Source organism: Nomascus leucogenys, chromosome 3, assembly GCF_006542625.1.
Source record: "Nomascus leucogenys isolate Asia chromosome 3, Asia_NLE_v1, whole genome shotgun sequence".
Classification (NCBI taxonomy): domain Eukaryota; kingdom Metazoa; phylum Chordata; class Mammalia; order Primates; family Hylobatidae; genus Nomascus; species Nomascus leucogenys.
This window is the reverse complement of record NC_044383.1, coordinates 32,080,668-32,095,229: the sequence shown is the minus strand read 5'-3', so window position 1 is coordinate 32,095,229 and position 14,562 is coordinate 32,080,668. Positions and strand designations below refer to the sequence as shown.

General features: G+C 53.1%; 1 protein-coding gene across 9 annotated transcripts; it reads right to left on the bottom strand.

The window, feature by feature from the left end:
- Positions 1-5,156: 5,156 nt before the first annotated feature.
- Positions 5,157-14,561, bottom strand: POLL (DNA polymerase lambda). Of its 9 annotated transcripts, none has more exons than XM_030808121.1 (9): positions 14,475-14,561; positions 13,508-13,665; positions 12,109-12,403; positions 11,576-11,738; positions 10,861-11,178; positions 9,753-9,926; positions 9,029-9,157; positions 6,505-6,673; positions 5,157-6,096 (listed from the first exon to the last, which is right to left on the bottom strand). In XM_030808121.1, exons 2-9 carry the CDS (start codon positions 13,617-13,619, stop codon positions 5,711-5,713), a joined length of 1,746 nt encoding a protein of 581 aa, XP_030663981.1. In that variant the 5' UTR covers positions 13,620-13,665; positions 14,475-14,561; the 3' UTR covers positions 5,157-5,710. The 9 variants fall into 9 exon arrangements, with proteins under 9 accessions (XP_030663981.1, XP_030664001.1, XP_012361209.1 ...); XM_030808141.1 differs by having other exon boundaries at positions 5,157-6,093; XM_012505755.2 differs by having other exon boundaries at positions 5,157-6,075.
- Between the last annotated feature and the right edge of the window lies 1 nt (position 14,562).

Sequence of the window (14,562 nt, the reverse complement as noted above, 5' to 3'; positions counted from 1 at the left end):
TGTCGAGTTTGTATTGGGGTCAAGTGGCATTGCAGAAGAAAATAAGATGCTTAGATTTTAGGTCAGGTTGAAGAGGTTTTAAGTTCTTAAGAACACAGGCTAAGGGAGAAGAAGGAGGAATGGAGGGTGGAAGGTTGCCCATAGTGAAGGAGGCAAGCCCAGAGAAAAGAAAGAGTAGAGACACAGAGGGAAGGGGTTTGGGGGTTCTTACCCTCCAGAAAAGCGGGAAAGGGGTTGGGGCACAGAAATAAGGGATTGGGGTGCAGAGATATAAGAGGTTGGGGTGTGGAAATAAGGGATCGGGGCACAGAGATATAAGGGGTCTGGGCGTGGAAATAAGGGATCGGGGCACAGAGATATGAGGTTGGGGTACTTGCCCCTCTGCTAGAAAAGCAGGACTTGCTGCTAAGGGTGAAGGAGAAGGGTTTGGGGGTTTCTTTCCCCCCAGAAAGGTGGAGAAGGGGTAGAGACATGGAGAGAAGGGGTTGGGGTACTTGCCCCTCCCCCAGAAAAGCGGGACTTGCCACTAAGGGTGAAGGACCAAGGCAGGCGTCCCTGCGTGGTCTGACACCTCTGAAACATGGGTGAATAATCAGAGAGACGTCCCTGCAATGATTAAACACCAAGGGAAGGCTGCCTTCCCAGTCCGTGACCGGCGCTGGAGTTTTGGGTCCACGGATAAAACGTATCTCCTTTGTCTCTACCAGAAAATGAAAGGAATTGAAATTAAAAGAAGGGAGAGATTGAAGTGTGGTGCCAAGATTGAAAGGAGAAAGAGGTTGAAGGATAGTGAGGGAGACCGGAGAAGAGAGTAAAAAGAGGCCACTTACCGGATTTGAAATTGGTGAGATGTTTCTTGGGCTGGTCGGTCTGAGGAATCTGAGGTCATAGGTGGATCTTTCTCACAGAGCAAAGAACAGGAGGACAGGGGATGGATCTCCCAAGGGAGGTCCCCTGATCCGAGTCACGGCACCAAATTTCATGCGCGTCTGTGTGAAGAGACCACCAAACAGCCTTTGTGTGAGCAATAAAGCTGTTTATTTCACCTGGGTGCAAGTGGGCTGAGTCTGAAAAGAGAGTCAGTGAAGGGAGATAGGGGTGGGGCTGTTTTGTATGATTTGGGTAGGTAAAGGAAAATTACAGTCAAAGGGGGGGTTGTTCTCTGGCGGGCACAGTGGGGGTCACAAGGCACTCCGAGTGGGGCAGCTTTTGAGCCAGGATGAGCGAGGAGAAGGAATTTCACAAGACATTGTCATCAGTTAAGGCAGGAACAGGCCATTTTCACTTCTTTTGTGGTGGAATGTTATCAGTTAAGGCAGGAACTGGCCATCTGGATGTGTACATGCAGGTCACAGGGGATATGATGGCTTAGCTTGGGCTCAGAGGCCTGACAGTTGATGAGGCTGAGACCTGGCCCAGAGCCTCAGGCCAGTTTGGGGCTTCATCCCTGAGGACTCTCCAGTTTCAGAGCTCAGAAGCAGTACTGCCCAGTGGCTCAAGAGTTCTGGAAAACTAAGGGCAGAGCAGACATAGGGCAAAAGGCACCTGCGGCTGAGCCCATCAAGGCCTGCAAGCCTGGTAGCAGCAGGTACCCCAACAGCAGTAACTTGCATGGGAGGCCACTCCTTCAGATAACAGGGGAGGGCCTGGAAAGGGGCGCCCGCTTGGGGAGCCCAAGTCTTCTCCAAGCCACAGTCCTCCATCCTGGCAAGAGGCATCCTGTTCCATTTAAAGGGAGAGTAATTCCATGATTCTCCTGGAGAAGCAAGACAATGGGCCCGGGTTTGCCCTTCCCAGCCATTGGAACTGTAGGATGGGACACAGCTGGACTTGCCCACCTTGTCATGCCCACTCCAGGTGATGCCTGGGAAGCCCCTGTCCCATGCCCACACATGCCCTGTGACCAGCCAGAACCCAAGAGGAAAGGCCGGGGCCTGTCTCACTCCCCTTTCCCAGTGCCCACATCTGCCCTGTGAGCAGCTGGAACCCAGGAGGAAAGGCTGGGGACTGTCTTGCTCCCCTTTTAGTGTAGGTCTAAGGTCAAGACTGAGGTCGCCACCCCAGGCCCTGGGAAAAGATGAAGCTCCAAGCTCGGTAGGGGTGGAGAAGAGCAGCCCAGCGGGGAATTGCATCTTGCACAAAGTGTCAGGAAGAAACTGAAATTAGGGAGGCTCAGACTGAACATGTGGCAGCCCTGGGCTCATGTGAGGCTCCTCCTTCCCCACACACTTCAGAGGACACCCTCTACCTCACAGCAGGGCCTGCTCACACTTGCTGTCCCTCTGCCTTTGTACAGGGAGAGCCCAACACGCACTCGGTCTATTGGGGTTTCTGCAGTCATATTAACAAATTACACCAACTTACTGGCTCAAACAACACAGTCATTATCGCACAGTTCCACCAGCTCAAAATCCAATAGGCCTCTCTGAGATAAGGCCAGGCATCAGCAGAGCTGCCATCCTTCTGGAGGCTCTAGAGTAGAAGCCGTTTCCTGGCTTCTCTGACTCTTAGAGGCTGCTCACACTCAGCTTGAGACCTTTCCCCATCTTCAAAGCCAGAAACTTCGCATCTCTCTGACCTTTCCTCATCAAGTCTCTCTTTGATTGTAGATTGTAGCTTTTTTTTTTTTTTTTTTGAGACAGGGTCTCACTCTGTTACAGCTCAGGCTGGGGTGCAGTGGTGTAATCTCAGCTCATTGGAACCTCTGCACCTCTGCCTCCCAGGCTCAGGTGATCCTCCCACTTCAGCCTCCCAAGTAGCTGGGATTATAGGCACCACCAGGTCTGGCCATGCCTGGCTAACTTTTGTATTTTTTTTTTTTTTTTTTGTAGAGATGGGGTTTTGCCACGTTGGCCAGGCTGGTCTCAAACTCCTGGGCTCAAGCGATCAGCCCGCCTTGGCCTCTCAAAGGGTTGGGATTACAGGCATAAGCCACTGCACCCGGCCATGACTGTAGCTCTTAAGAACTCATGTTTACATTGGGCCCACAGGATTACCCAGCATAATCACCTCATCTCAAAATGCTTCAGCTTCATCACATCTACAAAGTCCCTCCAGCCAACTAAGGTGACATATTCACAGGTTCCAGGGACTAAGACATGGACATCTTCAGTGGACCATTATTCTGCCTGCCACACGTGGCCTGTCCAAGGACAACCCTGGCTCAGGGACAGAATGATGAGAACTGGGCTGGAGCAGGGAGCAGGCTTGTGGGGTCTCTCTCCACCTACTCCAGGCCAGGTGGTGACTGGGTGGTAGGTGTGTGGGGTGCTCAGGGGCTGGACAGGACCCCAGTTCCCACCAGGGCCCTGAAATGGAGTCTCTCTGTCCGGCAGGATGGGAGACTGGGCTGAAAGCCTGCTCGAGAACCAGGTCAGCACTAAAGTGCCTGGGAACCCCCAATACTCATATTCCTTGCTTACTTGGACTCAGAGAACCTAATTTCACCCCCAAACTGGGCAGCCTTTCTCAAGACTCAGAAATCCTTCCATTAGCTCCTCTGCCTCAGTGGCTCTTCTCCTGGGCTTCTGTGTCAGACTGGGCAGCCGAAGGGACACCCAGATGGGTCGCTGGAGGTGGGGCATGCTCCCTCTTTATCCCACGACTTTGTTTTGCCCTGGCCAGGAGGTGGGACCAAGAGTCTGCATGGTTTCAAGGCAGTCTCTGAATTCTGAGTCTCCTGGGGGAACGAGTTAAGGCAGATGGGGAGGGATGTCAAGAATGGAGGTCAGACCCTAATTTCAGACAAAGAAGTAAGCAGTATCCCTCCCTGCAGTTCTGGGACATCCCTGTGTGTAGGAAAACTTGAGTGAGCTACTCTATGGCCTGCTGCACACTGGTTCCCTCCACCCCCGGCCCTGGAGGTCCTGTTCCTTGGGCCTGGAGCAGGCTGGGGCAAAAGGAGAGAAGCAACTTCCACATTTGGACCCAGACACACATCTTTGGACTTCTGCTGACTCCGACTCTTGCTGGGGACAGCAGCAGGCACTGAGGGACCAGTCCAGAGAGGGACCAAAAGCAGCCTTCACACCCGGGGGCCCAGGCCTTTCCCAGCCCCTCTCCTATCTACCCAGGCCCACTGTGGCTCTTGGCAGCTGTAGACACTCTCAGGGGAAAGGCTCGCCCCTCTAGAAGGCTTCTAGGCTTTTGACTGGCCATCTCTCGGGTTGGTGCTGAGCTGCGAAAGGGCCCTCCAGCTCCTGTGGGCTTCTGATTCCTTTCCCAACATGATCAGTGCTGGGAAGACCCCCTGACTTACATTTCAGGGGTATGAGCTTGAGTTGAGGCGCCTACTCCCAGGCTGTTAGGATCCCATGATTGAGACCAGGCAAAGGCTGGCTCCAGCACTCTGCAAGTTACCAACAGACATGTAGCCCACCCAGCACACTCAAGGTGGGATCCCCCTCTGGAGCCGAAGCTGCCCTCACACGTCACCACCCAACTCCCAGCATGGGGCCTCTCCAGGCTCCTCGCTCCTCCTCCAATACAGTCTCCTTCTGACTCTGTGCCTGCTCCTCCTCATACCTGGGCTGCCTGAAGCTCCTTCCATGCCCCCACGCCCCCACCAAGTCTCCCTGCCCTGTGAAACAGCCTCAGGAAGCCATCCCGCACTCCCCAGCAGGACCTGCTCCTGTCTGCTCTATCAAACCAAGCTCTGCTGCCAGTCCTCTACCAGCCCAGCCTGCGCCTGACTCCCAGCACACAGTGTCCTCTCCAAAGCTGGTCCTTAATTGTCCCCAAACAGAGCCTGCTGACTCCTCTCAGAGGCAATTTCCCTGCCAGTCTACCTCTCTCCTCCTCCGGGAAGCCTTCCCTGGCCACCCATTCCTGTGTACACAGGTCACCATTTAGTTGTTCCTAATGGTTTCCTGAGTCTTGTCACTTTTGCTCAAGTCCCCTGATAGCCTGGTCTAAGGCAGGGCCTGCAGAAGATGCTGATGGCTAGATAGGAGCTCCGGGTGCCTGACTCCACGATTCTCCCTGGTCACAGCCACTGCTGTCCTCGCTGTGAGTTTAGGAGCTGACTCAGGCCAGTCCTGTCTGGAGGACAGTTAACACAGCCTTTCTGGGCTCCTCTTTTCAGTTCCCATCTCTGTCGTCCCTGCCTCGGTGGAATAAGGTAGGCAGAGGCTGCAGCAGCTCAGACACCAGGCAGGTTCAATGTCAAATGCACTTTACTGGGCCCCTGGGCCTCCCAACACTGTCCTCACCAAGGCTGGGGCACCCCATTCCCAGCACCACCAGCTGCCCAGGAAGCAGGATGGATAGAGGGAACACGTGTGGAATGGCTGTTCTCCTACCCCAGAGGGTGCGGGACGATGTTGACAGCACAGCTGCTTCCCTCTTCCCTGCAGCTTCTGTCCCCACCCAGCAGCTTGGCCTTTCCCAGAGCAGGGAAGGGGGATACCTGGGGCTTCAAACCAGCCACCTGCTCCTGCTTAAAATGGGACAAGGGGCCATTTGCAAAATTCTTCGAGGGGCAGCAGTGAGGTAGAAGGGGTGGCAGCCTGCTCCTGTCTGGGAGAGGGCTGGGCAGACACTGGAAGCCAGGCTGGCTCTTGCTTCAGGCCCAGAGCCCTGGGCCCTGCTCGCTGAGGAAGCTGGTGGTTGGAGCGGCGAGGTTCGGCCAACTGAGGCTGGAGGGAGTACTGGGTGGCCAGGAGGGGTAGCCAGTCCAAGTCGGCTCTCCTCAGCACCCCCAGCCCATGGGTCACCAGTCCCGCTCAGCAGGTTCTCGGTAGGGGAGGCCTAAGAGCCTGAAGACATCCTTCTCAGTGGGAGTGGGCAGCACTCGGCCAGGCCCCACCTTGCAGCCATGGGTGTTCCGGACCACAGCAGTGCTGAGGGCATGTTCTGACAGACTCATGCCCTTGGTCTTGGCCAGGGCGCGCATGGAGCGGTTGAAGTGTGCAGAGCCGGTGAAGTAGAGCAGGGCACAGGCAAACTCGCTGTAGGGCACCACGATGATGTCCAGGCGCCGGTGCCGCCACCCTGGCCCTGGGAGCCGGCACACCCCCAAGTACTTCTGTTGCTGACCATTCTCCTCTTGGCTCACCAAGTCATCTGTGAGGAACCCTGGCCCAACAGAGGGGACTGCTGGGAGGGCAGAGAGCCAGGCCTGGGCTGTCCCATCCTCCCAGGTCTCTCCTGATCTCTAAGCTGGGGCTTGCCCAGGTATTACCTGGGTGACACTACCCTCTCTGGGCCCTTCTCCTTTTCTGTAAAACATGCATAGTAATTCCCATCTCCCCCATAGTGTCACAGAAAGATCAGATAAGATACTTGGCCTGCAGGGTTCACTGAGCACCTCCACGTAGGTGTGGCGGGGCTGTTCCATCTCTCCCCGGAGAGGATTCCGGCCCCGATAGAGAGATGGGATGCTGGCAAAGCACTGTTCCCCTGCTTCCTGCCTCGGGACTGGAACTTCTGAGGTTCTCCCTCTTGGGGGCCCCCAGACCTGTGCTGCCCCCTGTCAACCTGCTCACCCAGAGATGGAGCTTATACCTTGCTGCCGAAGACTGTCAAGGAGGCGGCTGAAGATACCCCGATGGGACCGGCCATCTGGGTGAGTGATGAGCACATCGACATCACCACAGGTCGCCTTTCCCCGTCGGTATGAACCACATGCCACACACAGCAGCCCGGAGTTAAAGGCCTGGGCTGCTTTCTGGACCTGGGAAAGAGAGCAGTGACAGGTGAGGGGCCATGGGGAGCTCCTCTCCCACAGCAGCACAAAGGCCTTCCCAGACTCGGGCCCACACCCTCAGCTTATGCCCATTCCCAGATGCCTGCTCCAAGCCCAGGGGAATCCACCCTGGGAGCTGCTGTTCTTTCCCTTCGCTAGGACAGGAGAGAAGAAAAAGCTCACTGTGCAGGAGGCAAGCCTGAGGAGAGATGGGAGAAGGTGCCGGCTCTGCTGCTGAGAGTGGGCACTGAGCTTGCCCCATGGAGCTCTTTAAGAGTAGGGAGACACAGACTGTCTCTGCCCCTGCCCCAGCCCACATGCCCAGGTCTGTGAAACTCCACTTAGGACAAGGGGCCAGGTGCTGAAAGCCCTCAGCCAGGTCTAGGCAGCCCCAGATATCTACTGATTTGGAGCTAAAGGTTTGGAATATGTGAGCTGGGGCTTGAGGCCTGAGCAGGTGGCTGGCAGCATGCGCCAGGCTCAGGCCCAGGAGAAAGTGGAGCACAGAAATACAGCTGCACCTGTGGGAAAGGAGAGGAAAGAAAGCAAAGAGGGGGCAGTTCTGAGCCAACAACCACATCCATTCTTGGTGGGGAGGGAGCTGAGACAGCAACTGTCAGCTGAAGGATTGTCCCTCTGAGGAAAAATAAACCCATTAGCCTCCACCCCTGAGACACTGAGGTTCTTTCATATGCAGATGGCCTCCCGCCTCCACCCCAGGACACTGAGAATTCTGGGGCCCCCGACACCTCAAGTATCCTGACAGGAGGGCTCCGCTAATCCCCTTACTCCCTTCTTGAGCCTCCCAAGAGAATGGAAGGAGGAGGTCCACGTGAGTAATCCCATCAAAACTCCTATGGCTGGAGCCCTTAAATGGGGGCACAGAAGGCAAGGTGGGAAGCCTCTTTTGTTCCAATGGGCTGGGGACTGACTGAGGCATTCTCCATGCCTGGATACCATGGCTGAGTGACGGTGTCATCACTAGCACCAAGGCCTGGTGATGGGCAGACAAAGAGGCCTGTCCATCCATCTCATACCGGCCTCATAGCCTTGTGGCCTGGAATGGAGCTGGAGGCTGATTTCAATCAAACTGAGCCAGTCTCCATGGGATCCCATTCTATCAGAATCGGTGACCAAAGTGAGCAAACCTTGCCTATTACAAGCAGCTCCTAACCCTAATGCCCACTGAACAAATGATACATCTAGCCCTAAATGCAGTCCAGTGTCTCTCTCATCTAGCTTTTACATGAACCTAATCGCTAACCCAACTCTAAACCAAACCCAAATCTTATTTCTTGGACAACTACAAATCTTAATTTAAAAGCAACCAACATTAAGAAAATCCTACACCTAATTAAAGCCTAACTTTAACTCAATCTTTTTTTTTTTTTTTTTTTTTTTTTTCAGACAGAGTCTTGCTCTGTTGCCCAGGCTAGAGTGCAGTGGCACAATCTTGGCTTACTGCAACCTCCGCCTCCCAGGTTCAAGCAAATCTCCCACCCCAGCCTCCCAAGAAACTGGGATTATAGGCATGAGACATGGCACCTGGCTAACTTTTTTGTATTTTTAGTAGAGATGGGGTTTTGCCATGTTTGCCAGGCTGAAAATTTTTGTATGTTTTATAGAGACAGGGTTTCACCACATTGGCCTCGAGCTCCTGAGCTCAGATGATCTGTCCGCCCTGGTCTCCCAATGTGCTGGGATTAAAGGCGTGAGCCACTGCGCCTGGTCTTAACTCGATCTTGATGGAGCTTTCTTCCAACCCCAAACCAAATCCTACTGACACTGTGCTTTTACACCAACTCTACCCCAAATGCTGAGCCAGCCTTGTGTGGGCTGTAGAAGGTCCATACATCTGGAAAAAGACATAAACCTTTGCACATTTGTGCATTTTGGGGAGAAAACAGTCTACAGTTTTTATCAGGTTCTCAAAGAAGTTGGTGAAATAAAAAAAAATGAGATAAAATAAAATAAAATATTAAAACCCTCTGCTGACCCACCCTAACCTCAAGTAATACAGATATAATTCACCTGTAATCTAACCCTAACATTAACCCAATCCTAACACCAACCAGTCTAGAATCGAATCCAATCCTAATAGGCCTGACTACTGAGAACTAGAATCTAGAGGGCTGGTGTTACAGCTCTTTCCTCCCACAGTCCCCCACCCCCACCTCTGGGCCTGGAGCTTCAGTCTCAACTTGCTCTGTGCTCAACCTCTGGTGACCCACAGTTTCCTCTGCCTGCTGCGCTCCCTAGCTGAGGAGTCAGGGGTTCTTGACTTTGACCCAAGACCTCAGAGCAGGACCTAGCTGTCCTCACTGCTCTGGGACACCTGCTTACTGTCTGCTCAATCTCTGTAGCCTCCTCCCTGGGCATACGTTCCAGGAAGTCACTGTAATGCTTCAGGCCGATGGCCTGCTGGGTTGTCAGGGAGGCCTGGCTGCGGATGTCTTCCAGACTTCGGAAGCCCTGGAAAAAAGCAGCCAGATGGGAAGCTCTAAGGATCCAGGACCAGTGAAGAGGCATGAGTGAGCACACACACGAGGCTTCCATCGCCCCAGACTCTAGGGAAGGCTAGAGGCAGGACCAACCTAGGGGCAGTTGGGTCTGTACTCAGCAGGACTTGGGAAAGGCAGGGAGCATGGGAAACATGCCATCATCCAGCCCTGCCACTATCCTAAAATACTGGTTCATGATTCCATCAGTCTGAGGATGGACCTTTTCATCTTCATCCTTACCAAACTGCCCTGGTGATTGTGGGCAGAGCCAGGATTGGGAACCACTGCTCTAGACACGCAGTGTCAAGGCCTGGCCTCCTCAGGAAGGCCCTTGCTGGTCTGGGGAGACTAAGAAACATACTTCTTGTCCCTGTCTACTCCTTCTTAAGGATACCAAGCAACAAGGCTGTTCTGGGAGCTGATGGGTCTATATGAGTCCTGGTCCACTTGAAAAATGGTCTCCCTATACTGTGGGTGCATTCCCATCAGAGCACAGGGTAGGGAACTCTGGGGCAGGAACTCTGAGACACAGCAAAACTGAAGTAGGGGCTGAGCCAGGGTGTGACCTGTTGGTACCACATCTGGGCAGTCTTGGTCCCAGCTCCCCAGATGTTGGAGAAGAGCTCCAAGACAGGCACGCTGTCACTGATGTGGTCCAGCTTCCGCAGATGCCCGCTCTCCAGGATCTCTATGATTTTCTCAGCCATCCGCTTCCCAATCCCAGGGATACTGCAGGCCTCCTAGAGGAGGAGGAGGCAGAGGCAAGAAAGAAGAGTGAGGAGATGGAAGAGGTAGAGCCAGTGGAAAGGAAGCTGACTCCTCTAGCAGATGCTGGCATAAAAGCCAGCCTGGCTGCTTGGCAACTGTGTGGCTGTGTAAAGCTTGGGTGTAGTTGAAGATGAGAATTTTAGATAGAATGAGGGCTGGGTAATTTGTCTTTTGGTTCCCAGAAGGATGGATACCAGCAGTAAGAAGTAGAAAATAATGATGATATTAGTCACCACCACCACCAACACCATCATCATCATTCCAACAGCAAGAGCTAACATTTACTGAGGGCTTACTGTATGTCAGGTCCTGTGCTACAGGGACCATTTCATTTAATAGTAGCCCCTTTTTACTAATGAGAAAACTGATGCTTTGAGAGTTTAAGTAACTTGTCTGGAGTCACACAGTTAGTGAATGACAGGAACCAGAGTTCAAACTCTGGTCTGTTAGGCTTCAGAGTCTAAACTTTTACAAAACTTTTTAGGCCGGACACAGGGGCTCATGGCTGTAATCCCAGCACTTTGCAGGGCTGAGCCGAGGGTGGATTGCTTGAGCCCAGGAGTTCGAGACCAGCCTGGGTAACATGGCGAAACACCATCTCTGCTAAATAAATAAATAAATAAATAAACAAACAAAATTAAAAATAAAAAACTTTTAATTATGTTAAAAAATTCAAAAGTAGAGAGATCAGTATAACAAACCCCCAAGTACCGTACATCTCCCAGCTTCAACAACTATCAAGATTTTGCCAATCTGCTTTCATCAATTTTCCTTTTTTTTCTTTTGTGCAAGTCCTAGACCCCATAAAATCTTCACCACTGTACCTGAACCCCACTGGTGACTGGCGGCGCCTTCACTAACTGCTGGCTAGTAAAGACCCCTCCACCCACTCTAGCCCCTGGGTACCTGGTATGAGGTGACAGGCTTATGGAAGCTCTTGAGGGCATTGATGGCCTTGGCATAGCCCAGGGCCCTCCACTTGTCTCCCTGAACACTGTAGGCTTTGGCCAGAACTTCCAGCTTCTCTGTGATATGGAGGTTGTGGTTGGTTGCCTTCTGGCTTGAGGGCTGTGCACAGACCCACTTATCCAGGACCGCAGAGGCTGGGCTAGGCTCACAATCTCCCTCAAGGGAGGTGGGGTAGTGGCCACTGATGAGGGCTTCCAGATCAGCTGCACTAACCTGGGTTTCTTCCCCATCACTGGCTTCATCATCAGAGATGGGCTTGGGGTAGAGAAGAAAAGAAAACAATAAATTCTTGTCCTCCAGGAGAAGGGATCCTTAAAGGTGGGGGTCATCTTCTTTGTGCGGGGGGGAGGGTATTCTAGTCAGACCTAAGAATGAGGTGGGGCCTTCTGCATCAGACTTGGATATCGTTGGGTGTGGGGCCACGTTCCCTTTGGCTCCACGCACTGCCTAGCCCTAGGATCCCCAGTGGTATGTGTTAGATATGGCCTAGGTGAATGCAGCAGTGACGAGTGTTGGGAAGAGCTAAATGGCTTCACAATAGAGCCCTCCTCTCTCAGGGGCCTGGGACTTTCCGAACAGCCACCAGGCCCTCCCCATTTCTGTGATCTGCTTCCTAGGGGAAGGGGGCTCTGAGGGATGGAAGGCTCCTGACCTGGGCTTGGGTGTTTGCTGCCTCTTTTGCCTTTTGGGGAGGAGACACAGGCCTGGTGGAAGAAGGAGGAGGAGAAAGGGCTGTCTGAAGCAGGGCCTCGCAGGTGCCAGGAGGAATAGAAGCATGCTGCTCTGCCTTGCTGGGCTGTGGCTGGTCCAAGTACCTGTGGGGATGGTGATGGGAGGTTAAGACACCAAAGGTCTCACCCTGTATCTGTCCCCAGTCCTTCTGTACTCTGAAATACTTGGTTTCCCAGTGTGTCCAATTACGAAAATGAGTTTTTTGAGGTTTTTGGAGTTTCTCTTGAGACAGGGTCTTGCTCTGTCACCCAGGCTGCAGTACAGTGGTACAATCAAGGCTCACTGCAGCCTTAACCTCCCTGGCTCAATCAATCCTCCCACCTAAACCTCTTATAGCTGGGACTACAGGCACACACCACCATGCCTGGCTAATTTTTTAATTAATGATAGTAATTTTTAATAATTCAAGATGCTACTAGAAAACATTTGAAAAAAAGACTGGGATCAGCCTACCTACTGGGGATGAAGATGCTGAATCCAGCTACATCCACCAGCCTCCTCTCCTGAAGGCACAAGCTCAGCCAGGCTGACTTCACCAGCTGAGCACCCGGGGGCAGCCGGGGTAGTCTGAGAAGGCGGAGGGCTCGCTCATAGTCCATGCCTTCATCCACCACAATGTGAGTGACACCTGGGCCCTGGGCAGGGCATAGCTGGCCACCATGCTGAACAATCTGCTTCTCAAAGAGTTCTGCCCGGGCTCGTCCAATGCCAGTGCGCACAACATGGGCCCGAAGGGAGCTCAGCCACTCTGTGGAAGGAACATCCAGATGACTACTGTTGTAACTTTTTAATTTTTATCTGCCACCCCCTGGCCACGACATAACTTCTAACATGATCTGAGTGATGTGTTCACAGTCCCCTACCTTGAAAATAAGCATTTCCCTTCCATCCAGACAGCTTTCCTTCTACATACAGCAAATTTTCTCACAGGCCAGCACTTGAATGTAAGGGACAAGGATTTTCATACGTCCTGTTCCTTGGTGCAACCTAGAAGTGTCTGGCACATTGTAGGTAACCTGTAAATATCTGTTGAATGAATGCCTCCTCCCTTCTTACTTTGTTTTTGTTTGTTTTGTTTTGTTTTTTGTTTGGAGACAGTCTCTGTTTTGTTTTTGTTTGGAGACCGTCTCACTCTGTCGCCCAGGCTGGAGTACAGTGGTGTCATCTTGGCTCACTGCAACCTCCATCTCCCAAGTTCAAGCGATTCTCCTGCCTCAGCCTCCCAAATAGCTGGGATTACTGGCGTGTGCCACCACACCTGGCTAATTTTTTGTATTTTTAGTAAAGACGGGGTTTCGTCATGTTGCCCAGGCTGGTCTCGAACTCCTGAGCACAGGTGATCTGCCTGCCTCGGCCTCCCAAAGTGCTGGGATTACAGGCATGAGCCACTGTGCCCAGCCTCTCTCCATACTTTGAATCCTTTATCATTTATTCTTTCAACAAAGCACGTTTCTTGCCCTTACAGTCTGACAGACCCGACAACCCTGCCTCCAAAGCCTCTGCCATTTATTTGTCAATTTGGCTGCAAAACAACTAACAACAAGCCTGGGTAATGCAGGGGGGGTTTCTGTCCCAGTCCCCAGGGCAAAAATTATACTGGTCATTCCCTGAGGGCCCAGGGAGTCTTTTCTGATGGATAGAGGTCTTCGGGTAGAAAAGAAGGTAACACAGCAAATGGCCTGTCCAAGACCCAGGACCAAGCTTAGTACAAGGCAGATACAAACAGACCTGCAGGCCCTGGACAGGCAGAGTCAGCTCCAATATCTGACTCTGGACATGAACAACGTAGGGCTGAAGCACATGAAGGCTGAGGGTTCAAGCACACGAGAGTTCTGAGAGTGGGTCAGCTCACCTTCTGCTTCTCCCTCTTCCCTCCTGGGAATCTTTGCAAGTACTTTTGATGACGCATCAGCATGAATTTTTTTCCGCTTGGGAAATGCCTTCAAGATACCCCTGGGATCCATTGAAGTATGGCTGGATCTCGGCCTGTTGGAGGGTTGGTCAGGGCTGCTGCACGTGGAAATCCAGAATTGAGGACCTCCAACCCCTTTGCCTACGGAGGTAGGGTCTTTCCTGACCAGGCCTTGGGGTTAGCAGCCCAGTTTGGGGAAGCAGGTGGCGGGGGGAGTCTCTTCAAACCCGGTTAAACTTCAGTGGTTTAGCTTAGCTTCACACTCCCCAGCCTTTCGAAGTTGGAGTATTAGGGGAAATGAGGGAAAGGCTGGGGCCATCGGGGGTACTTTTGAGGAGTAGGAAACGATACCATTCCTCAGAGGGGTTGCACTAAAGATTCAGCGCAGCCCTCCTGCTGCGGCTCACTTCGAAGGGCTTTACCAAAATAGGATGCTGGGCTAGGAAATGGAGCTTTAGGGGACGGAGCGGAGCCTGGGGAGGACCTGCACATAAACCCCACATACTATTTCTCTACCTCCAACACAGACTTGCAGAGGAAAACCTGAGGAGGGGGACTTTCGGGGGTGAGTGGGAAAGCCCTGCACCTGTCCTGGTCTCAGCCTCTCGACATGGGGGTGCTCAGCGCCGCAGCTGCGGGGAGATGGGGCACAGCCGCAGCAGGTGTGGGGAGCCTTCCGGGAATAGAAGAGTCTCGCAGCTGCGGGTGAAGTCCCGGGCAGGTGCGGTGTACTCGCCGTGTACGCAGCTGGCGCAGGCCAGGGAATCCCAGCTCGGGGCTAGAAGAAAACTGGAGTGCCCGACCCCGGCCCCAAGAGTCTCTCTCCAACCCCCAGAGTCGGTGCCCGGGTGGGGTCGACAACTGGCCAAGCTAGTCACCCGGGGGTGGGCAGGAATAGACCACTTACCAGGAGAGCCAATGAGAGCGGACGAAGGGGGGAAGGAGGGCAAATGCCCAGAATAGCTTCCGAGTCAGCCGGAAGTGACCCTCAGTGG

Coding starts and splice junctions, on each gene's coding strand:
- POLL (XM_030808121.1), bottom strand. CDS start 13,619: ATGGATCCCAGGGGTATCTTGAAGGCATTTCCCAAGCGGAAAAAAATT. Junction 12,404..13,507: donor GGAAGAGGGAGAAGCAGAAG/GTGAGCTGACCC, acceptor TTCCTTCCACAG/AGTGGCTGAGCTCCCTTCGG. Junction 11,739..12,108: donor AGCATCTTCATCCCCAGTAG/GTAGGCTGATCC, acceptor CCATCCCCACAG/GTACTTGGACCAGCCACAGC.